The following is a 15,020-nucleotide window of genomic DNA, read 5'->3' on the forward strand; positions in this document are numbered from 1 at the left end:
GGTGACCGCGGCCTCCCCGGCGGCGTCCGGCACGCGAAGGGTGGAGGGAGGGGGAGGGGGCGAGGGGCGGACGGGGAGGGAGGGAGGAGGGAGGGAGGAGGGGAGAAAAGCCAGGGCTGCAGCAACAGCGTCTCCACCGGGATGTGCACCAGCTCGGGAGAGCGAGATCAAAGGGATCTGAAACGGACGGAGGACCGGCGGGGGGGAGGGGGGCGGCCAGCCTGTGGAATCCTCCCGGAGAGGGGGAGGGTCCTGCTTCCGCCGTGACTCCTCCGGCGGCGGCCTGGCTGGGCTTTTTATGATTATTTTCAAATTCCTGAATCCAGCTCGAGAGCGAGCGGGCGAGCGAGAGATCTCCGTAGACTGCTGCGCCTCGCTGGCTCTCGCTCCTCCGAGATGATGCAGAGCGCGGCCGTGCCCGCGGAGGGGGCTGCCAAGGGGCTCCCGGAGATGCTTGGTGTGCCGATGCCACGTAAGACACCCCCCTTTCTCGCTGGTTTAATTTAATAACAAGGCAGCCGGCTGCCCCGGCTGGTGCGGGGCGGGCCGGACGCTGCGCGCAGCCTGGACAGACCGAGGGGGCCGGGCGGGGCGCGGGGCAGCCCGGGGCGCAGAGGCGGTCACGGGGCAGGGGCGAAGGGCCCGGCTCTTGGCTTTGGGGGCGGAAAGGGAAAGCCTTCCAGATCCGAGAGTACCGACGCCGGCATCCCCAGCCCGTGGCTTCTCTAGGACCATCGGGGAGAGGGCCGTTTGGGGACACCAGGGGAACCAGCTTGCAGGGCAGGCCTGAGCGCTGGGTGGTCTCCCAAAATCCTCCTCGCCCCCATCCCGCCGGGGGCCACTGTCAGAGATCCCAGTCGTAGGTACAGCAACTTCACCCTCGCTGGCGGGACGTTGGAGAGCGCCTCCCTCGCCCCCACCTCCCCGCCCCGGGGGCTGGCGGCGCCGGAGCCCAGGTCGCACGTTCCGTCCCCGCGCGCAGGGCACGCGCGCCCGGTGCGTCCCCGCCGCTGCCGCTGCCGCCGGTGCCGCCTGCGCCGCCCAGGCCGCCTGCGCCTAGAGGGGGAGTCCGCTCGCCATGTTCCATGTAGCAAGGAATGGGAAGCGGGAGAAGCACCGCGCCGAAGTTGGGAACTCAGGGAGCAGCTTGTGTGCAGGCGAGGGCAGGCTCTCGGGAGGTCTTGGGCTCGGGAACCGGAGATCGGAGCGGATAGCGCTTGGCTCGCCCTCCGCCTGCTTTCCCGCGCCTGACATCAGCCTGGCCGCGGGAGCTGGGGCTCCGGGCGTGCTTACCTCCTGTGTGTCTGTGTGTGCATAGGTGTGCGCGCAGGGACTTTCCCGCAGGGAGGCATCCTCTACCCCCCACTCCGGGACCGGGAATCTATGTGGGACCCGGAGCCGGTCCTGAAGCGTCGAGCTCGTAGCGGGGGGGGGGGGGGGGGGGCGGGGGAGATCGCTAACCCTGCTCCGCAGGCTGGAGGGGTTTTGGGGTCGCCCCTGAGCATGACGGAGAGGCGGAGGTTCTTTCCCTCCGCTTGCCCATGGGCTGTGCTTCCGCCGGACTTCTGTAGCGTAGGTTTCTTTTAAGTTAAGGACCGGTTCATCCTAGGACGCTGCCCACCTAGGCACTGGGGCGCACCAGCGCGCCCTGCTGCGCCCCGGTCACCATGGCAGACAGGGCTCCAGTCCTGGCCAAACCGCAAAAGGCAGGCTGACTAGCTACGTGTGTCCCGGGCTTCCCCGAAGTTCCTGAGAAAGGACTAGAAGAGCAGAGTGTCACCCAAACCTACTCAGGTTGCTTCTTCCCTAATAGCCCACAGCTATCCTGTGCGCCTCATCTTGTCAGGTGCTGACAGTTTCACGTCTGCGCAGTGCCTTGCGGGGTTTGCTGACTGAGGTGTGACTGTAGAAGGTTTTGGGGGTTCACTGCCCCCCTTACTGTCCCCTCCCCACCACAGGCAGGAAAGGAGCGGGTCCTCAGCCCCTGCACAAAACACAAACCCTGGCAAAAGTGCTGCAAGTCCCTAAGCTGATGGCAAGTTCTTGAGCTCTGCGCCAGCAGGAGAGTGTGTGTGCCGCCGTCCCTGTTCCCCAGCGCTCTGCGCGCTCACCGTGGGGTGGGACCCGTAGGGGGCCTGTCCGTTAGGACTGGAGCACAGGATGGGTAGGTGAGGCCCTGACAGCCTTTCTCAGATGGTCTCACTTTTTGTTTCTCTTATCCAGAGAGACAGCTGTGATTTCCACTCAGGAGCTCCGTTTCCTGAAATGCCCAGCACTTGCCTCCAAAGCTGCAGTTTGGCCAGGGCTCCTGGTCTGGGCTGGAACTGTAGGGGACCACGGGGTAGAAAAAGGGGACTCCTCCAGGGCGGCCCAGGGAGGCAGTGCCCAGCCAGGAGGGGTGGTCTCTCTCTCTCTCTCCTTTTGTCTTGCCCGGGGCCTGTGGCTGCGGCCTGGGCTGGCCTGGGAGACTTTGGGATGCAGCTTTTTCTTTTTCTTTTAGGATCTGTGTGGCTTCTGCCCAACCCCATTGCAGCAAACCTGGCCGCCGCCTGTGAGCTAAGCTGTTGGTGCTGGGAGCTGGGCATAGGTGGGCCGCGTCCCCTCACACACCACACAGTTCTCGTCTCTGACACAGGGGGCCTGTGGCCTAAGAACTTCATGTGGGGGCGAGGTTCTTGGGCCTCAGGGAGGGAGGGTAATCCCAGCCTGTGGGGGGTTAGACCTGGGTCTGGGGAGAGGAGAGGCTCTCAACTAGGGTCCCTCCACCCCGCCCACTGTGAGGTTTGGGTTGCCCCCCCCCCACACACACACACACACGCCCTGCTCCTTCACCCTGAGGAACACACTTGAAGCACTTGGGGGCACAGGCTTAGGGATCCCCAACCTTGGCGCCTCTGGTGCCCTGGGCTCCAGAATATTCTTCTGCTTCTTTGGGGATGGCCGAGGTGCATGCACTCTCCCTTGCCAAGTCATGTACTAATTTCTCCTCTCCGCACGGTCCTCTTCCTTACACTGTGTCCCGGCCTCACACCGCTGCTGGCTCTGGAGGATCTGGTAGATGAGGTGGCTGGGCGTTGGGGCCTGAAGCCCCCACAGCCCTGGGGCTCCAGACCAGGCCCCAGGGTCTGGGACTTTACCAGACAGACTGTGTGTGTGTGGGGGGGGGGGGGGATCCATGGGTTTGAGGGGGTGGGTGGCCTCCGGGACAAGAAGCTCAGGAAGAATCAGCAGAGGCCGCTGGGAATCATCCAGGAGCAGCCTGGGGTGGAGAGCAGAGCCCAGTCCCCTAAATCCCAGCCCCATCCTGCCTCCCATGAGCGTTTCCTAAGAAACTCAAAACTCAGAACTCCACTCCTGGCCCTGGGCGGCCGGGGCTGTGTTCGGGAGGCCCCACCATCGGGTCATGTCCAGTCGGAGCCCAAGGCCCTTTGGCCCTTTTGAAAGGGTTCGTGTTTTTTCCTTCTCGGGCCCTTGGACTCCGATGTAGGGTTGAAGGTCCCTCCTGGTCCAGGCACATCCTGTCTCTGCCTAGCGGTCCCCTCCGCCTCCCTGGAGGGTAGGAGCAATCGGAGTGCTAACCCTTGAGGCCGCCTCTCACCTCTCACCTCCGGAATAAAACAGTCCCCCCCCCGCCCCCCCCCCCCGCACCTGCGTCCTGCCGCCCCTCTCGCTGGCCCAGAGGGCTCTGGACAGGCGGGAGGCAGGCGTCTGGCCCATGTTGTCTGGGCACCTGCTGCCCGCGTTCCCAGCGGGAGCTGGGCCGCCGGGGGAAGGAGCGCCGCTGGGTCCTGGCCGGGGTGGGAAATGGGGAGCAGGCTCAGCGTCTCCCCTCCTTCCTCCTCTCCTAACCTACCTACTTCTGCAGCTCTTAGGAACCCCGAATCTGTGGGGAAGGGTGTCTGACCGTGTGTTCGGGAGGATCTGGGTGAAGGACTCCTCTGGGCGCCCCGCCCCCCCCTCCTTCCCCCCCAGCACCCCCAGGCCCTTTGGGAAGGGCTGGGGCGGCCTCATGCCCCGCGGGGCGCGCTCTCCCACTCCGACGCGCTCTTTCCCATCCCGACTACGGCGTGTCTGTGGAAGGTTTGGGGGGACTAAGGTGTGTCTGTGGGAGGTTTTGGGGTTCTCACGGTGCGGGGAAGGAGGGGGAGACACAAACATCAGTAAATGTTCTCCAGGCTCCGGTTCAGGTGTTCCAGCAGCTGCCTCCCGCGCCGCACACCTGCCTCCCGCGCCGCAAACACGTCCAGGTGCGAGCCCACGGGCCGCCGCCAGCAGGTTCGGGCCTCACGGGTTCGGGTTCGGGTTCGGGTTCTCTCACCCCGGGCCAGGGCTACGCGCCCCCCGCGGGACCTGGAGAACCGAGGTGAGCGCGGCTGCGGGCGGAGGATGGCGGAGGGCGAGAGTGCCCGGCCGCTGCCTCGGTCGGAAAGGGCGCCGGGCGCGGGGCGCCTCCGGAGGCCCGGCCAGCGCTCCCGGAGCGGCCTCACCTGGGCCGGCCGGCAGGTGCGGCGGGTGCGCGGTGAGGGCCGGGGGCGGCGGAGCGGAGAGAAGCCCAGGTGCCCCTCGCTCCGCGCAGGCTCTCGGGACACAGAGCCCGGCGCCCGGGGCGGAGCGGCGTCCTCGGGTCCGAGAGCCTGACCCGAGGGGCCCCGCCGCGCCCGGGCCGGACGCCCCGCCAGAGGGCAGAGCCGCGGGGAGCCGCCCGGACGCCGGTCCCTCCGGCATTCGCCGTCCCGCCGCGCCCGGAGCGCTGGAAGGCCGCCCGCCGCCGGGAGAGGTGGGTGCAGACTGGGTGCCCTGGGGGAAGCGCCGGTTTTGGGGGCGCCGAGTCCCGCACCCCGAGGAGAGAAGGGGTCGGAGGTCGCGGCTGCGAATGGGACAGAGGCTGCGCCCCCCGCGCCGCGGCCCGTCCTCCCCGGCCGCTCGCCGGTCCTTTCCTCCCCATCCCGGGCGCCCCGGCGGCAGGAACTGGGGAGGAAGCGGGGCGCAGGCTGCGCTCCAGCGAGGGGAGCCCGGCGGAACCCCCGCTTCCCCCCACTTCACCCCGGGCCTCGGGGAGCTCGGACCCAAACGCCCGCTCCGGCGGCGGGAGGCTTCTTTTTACCCACGAGGTCACTTTTAACCCCGGAAAGCGGTTCCCCTCGGCGGGGAGCGGCTCCTCCCGCCCGGAGCCCCAGGTGCCGGCGGGGACCGGGTGCGTGCGCCTGGGGGCTCCCCGCGCTCGGCGGACCTCGAGGGGCGCGGGCGGCCCCGGGGGAGCAGGTCTCGGCCCGGGCGGCCCGCGGTGTGAGTTGGAGGCGCCCGGAGAGGAGCTGGTGACGGGCCGGGAAGGCGAACGGCGCGGCCTCAGGTGGCCCCGAGGGCCCGGGAGGGAGCCGGGCCGCGGCTGACCTGGGGCCCGCGCCGGCTCCCCCCGGGCTCCGAGGTCGGCTTCTCCCAGGATGGGATGTTGTTGTTGTTGTTATTATTATTATTAAATTGCTATTGCTACTACTACTTCTTAGTAGGCAGGGCGAATGTCTGGACAAGGACCTGCCTGGGAAACTGATCAGGAATTACTCGCAGAGCCTGGGCGGAGTGACGGGGGGCGGCGGGGGTCGAAGGGGGGTCGGCGGGGGGCGGCGGGGGGTCGAGGGCGGGGGGCGGCGGGGGGTCGGAGGGGGGTCGGCGGGGTTCGGCGGGGGGCGGCGGGGGGTCGGAGGGGGGTCGGCGGGGGCCGGCGGGGGGCGGCGGGGGGCGGCGGGGGGCCGGCGGGGGGCCGGCGGGGACCGGCGGGGGGCCGGCGGGGGGCCGGCGGGGGCCCGGCGGGGTCGGCGGGGGGTCGGCGGGGAGCAGCGGGGGGCCGGCGGGGCGCGGCGGAAGGAGTCCGGGCGGGAATGCGCGCGGGCCGCTCCAGGGATTAGAGCGCCGGGAGCCCTCCGTGCGCCCCGGAGACCCGCCTCCCGACGGGAAATTCCAGGGGAATCCGTAAACACCGAGCCCGCCTGGGGGTGAGGTTGGGTGGGGGAGGCCGGAGGGAGCCGGCGAAGTGATTTCTTCCGGCCGAGGAGACAGCAGGAACGGTGTGTGGTGTGTGCGGAGCGGTGACCCGGTGACCCCGCGGGCCAGGTGTGGACAGCCCTCCCGCCCCAAATAGTTCCACGGCGGTAACCGCCCCCCTGGCCCCGGGTGGCCGTGCCCTTTGACTCGGAGCCGCAGGCAATTAGGGACCGCTTAGCGCGGGATTAGCCGGGAGCGGGGCGGGGTGGCACCTGCGGGCCGGCGGGAGGTGAGCTCCCGGGCTGACCTCCCCGCGCCTGGGGAGAGAGCTCCTCGGAGCCTCCGGTGGGGCTCAGGGGCGGCGGCTTCCTCTGGCGGGGACATTCATTTCCTCCTCCAAACGGGAGATGTGTGGGGAGGCGGGGGTGGAAGCTGGTGGCGCTGGATGGAGGACCGCTGTCATTTCTTTCCATTAGGGGAATTTGTCAGGGTCAGAGAGGAAGAACCTGGGAATGCATGGAGGCCGGGGACGCTTTAGCTGATGGGAGGGAGGGAGGGAGGGATGCTGGTCCCTCTTTGGGATGCCCCAGGCTGGAGGCGGAGGAAGCGGCTGTGGGCACTGGGAACTGCTGGGCTGGGGGAGTGGGGGCTTGTGGTCTGCTGGCCTTTGCGCTGGGGTGAGTGTGAACAGTGCCCTAGCACAGACGTGAGCCAACGGGGGGGCTCCTGCTTTTAGTGAAATCCCACGGTAGCCTGAATGTCTTCCTTCTCTCACGCTCCCTCCCTCCCTTCTCACCTTCTTTCCTCCGTGAAATCCGTGCAGGGAGGAGCTGCGTTTGTGTCTGAATTCACAGCAAAGAGGTTTCCTTGGTGGTGGAGCACCCAGCAGGCTGCAGGGTGGCGAGGTCCGCCTCCCGCCCTCTTTCTGGGAGGCCCGGGAGGATGAGGCCATTTCTGGGTTCAAGACGGAATTAAGCTAACCATTTTGACAGGAGCCCTGATCAGAACGGAGCACAAATCAACCATTTTGAGCCACTGCTGTTGGGGGTAGGCGGACAGGTTGGGTCTAATGGGCAAATGAGATGGATTCGCCCTCGGAAAATGTTCTTCGTGGGGTGAACTGTGTCCGCGGAGGGCTGGAGAGGCAGGTCCTAACTTCTGTCGTTGTTTTGGTGGATTTCTGGTTTCAGCGCTCCCGCCCGCCTCGCTCTGTCAGTCTGGGTCCAGCCACAGATGTTTTACTGCCTGTATCTCACCCTCAAGTGTCTTTAATGTATAATTTGCTGTAATTGTAACGTTCGGGGGTGAAGGGATTGGTCCTGGAAATAGCTTAATAGAGGCAAAACTTGCAGCCAGATTAATGGAAAGTTTCTTCCTATGAGGTGGGGGGTTGGCAAACACAGGGAATATAGCTGCAGACGGAGACACCAGGAAACACACCGTGGAGACGCAGCAGGGATTCAAAGCAGAGGTGTGTTGGGGACATTCCCATAGATGGCCCTGGGTGTGTGGGATGCGATTTTCTGTTTTAGCTGCAATTCCTGAGAACACGTAGCCTAGTGAAGATGACGGAATTCTGTGTCCATGTGCAGCCTGGGAGATAACCCTCCACCTGCAACTCCATGTGTGCATTGCGTGTTTTATTTACTCCAAGGCTCGTGATCCAAATTCCTTCTTACACCGGTCACATGGGAAGTGTCCCGGGATGCTTTTGAATTCGATTTTTCATTGAAGAGGGGACTATGTTGGAGCTGTCTAAGCAGAAGAAGAACAAAGGCGAGTCCCCCAGGGACCCCGGGCTACGGAGGGAAGCACACAGGCCCGGTGGGTGGTGAGAAGGGTTCAGGAGAAGCTGAGGGAAAGACAGTGTTCCGTGATCATTTCTGATAAGAGGAGGACTTTTCTGACTTTGTTTCTGGTTGTTAATCATTTGTCGAGACAAATAGAAAGCACTAGACATCAGATAAGACATGTGTAGAATGGTGTGTCTTTAAAGTATGCAAGTGAATATGGTGATCATTGATAATATGATTTACCTCAAGTGGAATGCTGTTTTGTTTTTTTTTTAAATTAGACTTTCCCATTGTTTTTGTGGCTGGCCCAGATCTTTGGTGAATTCTGTTGTCCCTGTCCCCCCAAAATACCACGATGTTCAATGCACCTTTTCGCCTCAAGTGTTAAAGAATTAACTCGGGAATGTTGTGCTTCAGCTGTGATGCTTATGAGATGATGCATCCTAGGGCATGAAGATCCCTTAAAAGAAAATGTATAAAACATTGGGTCTCTTCAAGATACATTGGTTTAGAATAAGGGAAACATAAACAAGGAAGTCATAAATCATTCACGAAAAACGAATCGTCTTTAACAGGGAAATGGCAAATAAAGGGCCAGGAGGGGGTGGAGGGAGAACATGAGTCAGGATGTGCGATGTAGAACTGCGTCCTCCGTGCCAGGTTTACAGCGTGTGCGGACCCATGAGTCCCGGATTCCCTCCCGCACAATTGCCAGGTGGTCTGAAAGGGACACTGTGGTCAGACGGCAGGATTTTATTGTCTGTAGTGGTGGTGGCAACTTTGAATTAGAAAGTCTTGTTTTTGAAATAGAGAGCCAGCGGTAGAGCTTTCAGTTAATTGAATTTCAGTGTAGCTGTGCCTCTGGTATAAACCTTAGACTGGGATATTCGAGAATTTAGGTCTGAGTTCAGGCAGGCGCCATGCCAGGTATGTCCCTGTGGCCTTAACGCTGATGCACCTTCGAATTAGTCATGCCCAGACCAAACCAGTAAGCCCCCTGAGTGTTTTCCCAGCCTGCCTTTTAAAAGGGGTCTTCCTCCTTCAGGACTCGGGGAACCCTGGGTATGGGAGCAAGGAAGTCTGCCATGGACTGTAGTTTTCTCATCATTGGGGGAGGCATGGAGAATTCCAAGAACAACATTTGCATAATATTTTAATTGCGTGTGTGTGTGTGTGTGTGTGTGTGTGTTTCCATGAAGCCCCATTGGGCCTCTCCTTCCAATCTGTAGTCAGTCAAGAAACTTAAGAAATAAATAAAATTATGTATTTTTGGAACCAAATGTTGAGACAGAGCTAAAAACAAAAAAACAAACACCAACAATGACCTATTCCTGGAGAGAAGTCACCACAAAAGGATTTGGGGCGAAAGCCGCCAGAGAGAGGTGACTGGTGAGCGCTGTTGGAAGTCTCCGTCTTCCCTCTCCCCCCCCTCCCCACCCCCAATCCGTCCCAGAGAAAAAGGTTCCAGCCCCGCGTGGCCCCAGCTGTGTGCCCTCAGGGAAGCCCTTTTAGATGGAGACCGGGACTCTTCACAGGAGGAGTCAATAGCTCGCAGGCTTGACTGACGAGAAGTTCGAAGTTCGGAGCGAGGGGAGCGCTGGCCAGAGTCCGGGCTCCGTTTAGCGGATGGAGCCGCCCGCCCTACATGGGCTGAAGTGCTCGGGTCCGAGGGGTGGCCCCGCTATTGTGAGCTCCGGAAAGAGGGAGACCTGGCAGCAGACCTCACACCCAGAGAGAAGCAAGGACAGCCTCGCCCTGGGCAGGAGGCTGCCGGCGGAAACTGTTGTGAAACAGAAAGGAATTCTGTTGACCCAAAAGGCAGTTTAAAAAGCAGTGCCTCCCGCTCAGGACTCCAAAATGGCCCATCTCGGCCCACATTAGACAAAATATTACTCTGATCTCACAGGACGGCTAAATGACCATGGTTCCTCTCAGTAGAGAAAAACTCATTTTTTTAAAACGTATATTACATTATTTGTCAGCGTTGTCATTCCAATGGAAATGTCTGAAATTCTATTTTCCCAGGAAGGTGCACTTTCTTAAATATTCTTTACAAGTTCTGGTCGAGAGGGTTCATTCTAATTGTAGTCTCTTTAGTGAAACAAGAAAAAATCTCCCCCTCACCTTGTTGACCTTCTGTGACCAGAGAGAGAGAGAGAGAGAGAGAGAAAACACTATTTTTCAAAGAATTAAAATCGGTCACATGAACACACAGGCCATTTCTGAAATGCTTCAGGCGGCATTCCCCCTGCCTCCCTCCCTCCTCCCCCCTCCCCCTCCCCCTCCCCCTCCCCCTCCCTCCTCCCCCCTCCCCCCTCCCTGCCCTGCCTGGAGAGCACTTCCTGGGAGATGAAGAGATGCCAGCAGGAATACAGCGGCACAGCAGTTATCACATTCACTAAGGGGTATGGGCCATCTGGTCTCCCAGGGACCACATCAGCCCTTTTTATCTCTCCCGCTCACCAGCTTTCTGGAACTTCGCTGATGGGGGAATTTGGGGATTTGAAATGGAGCCCACTCTCTGATGGGCCGCTCGGAGGAAATGGGCCCTCGGGCGCCCCCACAACAGCCCTTTTGTGGGTGTCGCAGGCCTCCTGATGAAGTGGGTCCCAGCTGCAGGCGGAGGGCTTCTCGCCATCTCTCACCCAGCAGACACGGGCTCTTTTTCGTGGAGCATTTAGATGTTCCCAGAAAAGCCCTAGAAGCCTTACATGGCAATTTGAACTCGGCCCATTCTTGCTTTATGTACATTCCGGCACAACTGAAGGGAGGCCAGGCAGCTGGTGGCCCCAACACCTCTGTTCTCACTTCACTGGTGGGGAGGGGTCCCAGGTCCCGGGAATTTGCCGAAAGGACCTGCCGGACTCTTTATCCTGAGCATACCTGAGCCCTTGTAACGCTGCATGATCTGTTCACACCCGGACTGGTGCTGGTTAGAAAGGGGCTGTGCTCCTTCCTTCCGGGTGCTTTAGAGCTAAAGGGATGACAGGGTGAGGGAGGGAAAGACAGTCCATTGGAAAACAATAAAGCATGAAATAGTTCTGACAGACTGACTGTGTGAATTCACCTTGCTGGAGAGTGGCCCGGGAATGGAGAGAGGAGCTGGCCGTGGGGCTGGGACAGGGGGATTGGTGAGCAGGTGTCTGTTGTCTGATGTGATGCACAGCAGCCGAGGGGCTGGTGGCGGTGTCTCCGTTTTACAGAGAAGGAAAGGGAGGCTCCAAGAGGCGACGCTGGTGGAAAGAGGATCTGATCCCAGGTCCGGCAGACAGTCTGATCTGGGGGGTATTATCAACAGTTTGGCAAACCTAAAGATTTGAAGGTCTGAACGCACAGAACTGAAAACTTTCACCCCTCCCCCCCCCCAGCGGTTTTCCAAAGGAGCATTCGAACAGAATGTTTCTGCTTCTGCCTTGCTCTCTGCTTCACTCACTGCCCCTCTTCCCGCTGCCCGGGTGGGACACCCCCTCCGTCAGAGATGGCCTCCCAGCCAGACTCAGAGCTTTGTTCCCAGAAAGGTGATGCCTGGTCTGTGTTATGTGTATGCATGTGTTTGTGTGCATGTGTGTACGTGTCAGTAATATGTTTGTGTATATATGGGCATATGTATGTATGTGTGCTAAGTGTGCTGAGTATATGTGGATATGTGTGTGACTGTGAATATACTATGTGTGTATGTGTTGTGTACAGGGTAACCTTTGGGATTGTGTGTGTTTCTCTCTATGGTGTGCCTGTGTGTGAACTGTATGTGTGCATGTGTGCCTAGGAGGGTAGGTCTGTGCCTTCAGCAGTCACTTTGCAGGACACAGAGGCTGGTGGAGGGGCCTGCGGGGGGGGGGGGGGTGTTGCACTGTGCGGCCCAGCTTCTCTGAGATGAGCTGGCTGTCCCAGGGGCCTCTCGGTCCATCATGCCTGAGCTTCCCTCCCCAGGGTCCCGGGAAGGAGCATCACCACACACCACTTGTGCGCAGATAAACATTCTCATCTGAAATGAAATGACTCCTTCTATTGGGAACTGAGTTTATAGATGAAACTCTCTCAGTGACTCCCGGGTCTGCTGCTATCCCAGTCTGTGCGGTGGGGATTGGGGCAGTAAGTGCTGCAGGGGATAAGTTGGCTTTACTGGGGAGAGGGAAAGCCTGGCTCCTTAGAAACAGTGGCTGCAACTTCACTTTGGTAGGAGACCCATATAACCGCTGTCCTGCTCGTTCTCTCTCAAGTGTAAAAAAAAAAAAAAAATCATAATTTAATACAAGCTTTTGGAAAGGTGAGTGTTGCTGCTCCTTGAAATTTTTCTAGATGGCTTGCATTTCACAGCAATCGAAGGAATGACTCGTGTGGGATCTGAGTCCAGAGGCTGCAGCCCCTCACGCACAGGAGGGATCTGAACTTGACAGATGCCTTCCACAAGCTGGCTCCCCGGCAGAGGGGACCCGCCCAGGGCGCCTTTTCCAGGCCTCCCCAGGGCGCTGGGCCGCCCCACACACACCTGCATACGCGGTGCAAAGGACCCAAACCTGTGCCCCAAACGTTTCCCCATTTCCCTTTCTCCAGCTGTTAGGGAGCGTGATTGCTAGAGAGACGGTCAGTGCTCCCATCTGCCCGAGCAGCTTGGAGGCTCTCTTCGCCGCCTCCTCTCATAAAATGGGGTAGAGCCAGCCAGGGTGAGGCCTCAGCCTCCATCTCCGGGGTCAGGTTAGCCCGCCTGACTCGGGCTTGGCTCAAATCCTGGCTCCCCCACCGCGGGACCTTGGGCACGTTGCTCACCCTCTCCCCGGCTCAGTTCCCTCACCTGTGAACCGGGGATAATTATACCTCCCTCACCCTGTTGTGTGGATTCTTGAGGTCATGTGCACTCAGGACCTGACACAGCTCATCACAGGCTCTGGACGCCCGGGGTTTTACTATTATTATGGGTCTCTTAAAGCATTTCTGCATTACCTTTGTTTTACAAATCCTCTCTCCTCTCAAAATCTACAGTGGGTGAGGTTTTATTTTAATTCCTTTATTGATTATGGTGTCACATAATTGTCCTCACCCCCCCATTTCCATCCCAAACCCCTCCCCACGTATGCCCACCCCCTGTTGTCCATGACCTCTGGTTAGGCTTTTATGCATGCACACAAGTCCTTTGGTTGATCTCTCCCCTTACTTTTTTTTTTCATTAAAAAAAGCACCCTTAGTATGTCCCTTACATTTTTTTTTTTTTTTTTTTTTGCTGAGCCTGAGGACCTGGCTCGGTCCCAAGGCCTCCCTCAGAGAACCCCAAGTTTGGGCAGCCCAGCCCCACCGAGCGGGACGTCTCCCTGCAGGCTGGCTGCTGCAGCGGCTTGCCTGCTTTTAGTGTTGTTCCTGAACGTGATGTTGTCTGGGCCTGCAGGCCTCCACAGCTCCCGCCCGCCTGCCCTCCCTGCATACATTAGCCTTAATGTATTCTCTCCTGAATACTCATCATATTAAGGGGCCCCGCTAGATACCTTGCTCGAAATAAATTTTATGGGCATACATCCTCGCCCTCATCCCCGGGCCTGTGCAGCCGGGAGGAGAAATATAGCCGCGGCGTTCCTCCCCGGCAAGGCCAAACAACAATTAGGTGGGAATTGGGGGCCTCTGGCCCCGGACCCAGGAGGTGGGGGTGGGGGTGGGAAGAAGGGAGCAGGCACGCCCCCGCCAGGGCTCGCCCAGCACCCGGAGGGCTGTTCTCTGTCTAGTTCTCCGAGGGTGGATTTGCCTCCGAAGGCCCAGCCCCGTGGCTCCCCATATGTGCCCGGGATTGAGGGGCTGGTTGGGGCTCACAGGTCCCTGCACTCTGCACCCCTTTGTCTGCAACCACTTCCCCGAGGCTTCTTGGTCAGCATTTCCCTCCCTTCTCCCTTGAAATGAGGCCAGAGCAATCTTCCTGACACTCCTTTCCCCAAGCCCAGGCCCCGCAGCTGCAGGGACTGGAGGCGAATGCCTGCCGGCAGGAGAGACCTCACCCTCCGGCCCAAACCTTTAATTAAGATGCTCTTCGCCTGGGATGTCTGCTCCCCAACCCCCTCCCAGGACGTGCTGCCCCACAGGAGCTGTGGTTATCAGCTGTCACTCCTCAGCTCACCTGTGTGTGTCCACATCTCTCGCCCACCCACAGCCTCCCCGGCCACTCTGGGGATCCTGATTGTTCCTGGAGAGAGGCGGGGGTGTGGTTGAGGGAGCAGCCCCCCAGCCTTGCAGAGCGGCTGTGTGATGTGGGTGCTCTCTGAGGCTCCGGGTGCGGGTCATGACTCTGGGGAGATGCAGTGAGATCCAGCCAGGGAATGTGGTTTCTAACTTTCCTCTCCCCTCGGCCTCAGCAGCACCACCCCTACCGCCTGATCACTGCAGGGATCTCCTAGTGATCGCAAGCCTTTACTGAGCTCCAGCTGTACACACAGTGATTGGTTTACAATAATCCTATGAGGCACTAGTTCATCATCACACCCTCCCCTCTGCCCCACCGCTTTTACAGGCGAGAAAACCGAGGCAAAGTAACTTGTTGAAGGTTATAAAGCAGGGCCAGGAATCAAATGTCCAACTCCAGAATTCGAGGTCTTACCTGCGCGCTCTCTCCCCGCTTCTCCGATGGAGGTTCCGGTAGTGATCACGTGCTTAGCTCTTTGCTGGGCACATCGGGACTCCTTGGTAAGCAGTTGCTGGTTGAACAGTTTCTGTGTCACAGAGGAAACCTTTTGAGATAGAAAAAAAAAAAATCCCCATGCAACCTGGGACCAGTAGCCAGCGTCCAGTGTTCACGTATTTTTACCAAGTGTGACTCCTGGTAGTTTTCCTGGTGTATTTTGGTCTGAGAATGGGGCCAAAGGGCAAGGCGTCGGAGGGGTCTGACTTTCGGGCGAATGTTGGTGGCTGCCGGAGCCTTGGAGGGAACAGGCTGGGGTCGGGTGTCATGGGGTCCAGGATCGGCAGGTGTGGACAGGGCTGGTGATGACCACTGAGTGCCTGTCCCACAGCCCGTGTGTAAGTTTTAGGTACAAATGACTTCATGCTTGAGAAAGCGTTCTCCTTCCTTCCATCGTTTAGATGTGTTCAGTTTTCTCCCATTGAAGCTAATTCCCCGTATGTTACCACTTGAAAATTATGTCAACAACCAACAGACATGACATGAATCGAGAAACCCGGGTGATTCGTGAGAGATTTGGTTTTAGGAGGTTTGTTGACGGTTTGGAATGTGCTGGGGAAACTAGCAGGGAAGTGTGCTCCGGTGAGCTTCTG

The 15,020-nt window shown here is 59.6% G+C and overlaps 1 protein-coding gene across 1 annotated transcript in view; it reads left to right on the forward strand.

The window, feature by feature from the left end:
* Positions 1-399: 399 nt before the first annotated feature.
* Positions 400-15,020, forward strand: part of LHX4 (LIM homeobox 4) — a gene marked incomplete at its 5' end in the record, with an annotated part of 39,738 nt that continues 25,117 nt past the window's right edge. The window contains one exon of the mRNA XM_084865701.1: positions 400-472. Coding sequence (XP_084721827.1) covers positions 400-472 — 73 coding nt within the window. The remainder of the gene's footprint in view (positions 473-15,020) is intronic.

This window comes from Pipistrellus hanaki (genome assembly GCF_964339955.1).
Source record: "Pipistrellus hanaki genome assembly, chromosome: 18".
Lineage (NCBI taxonomy): Eukaryota > Metazoa > Chordata > Mammalia > Chiroptera > Vespertilionidae > Pipistrellus > Pipistrellus hanaki.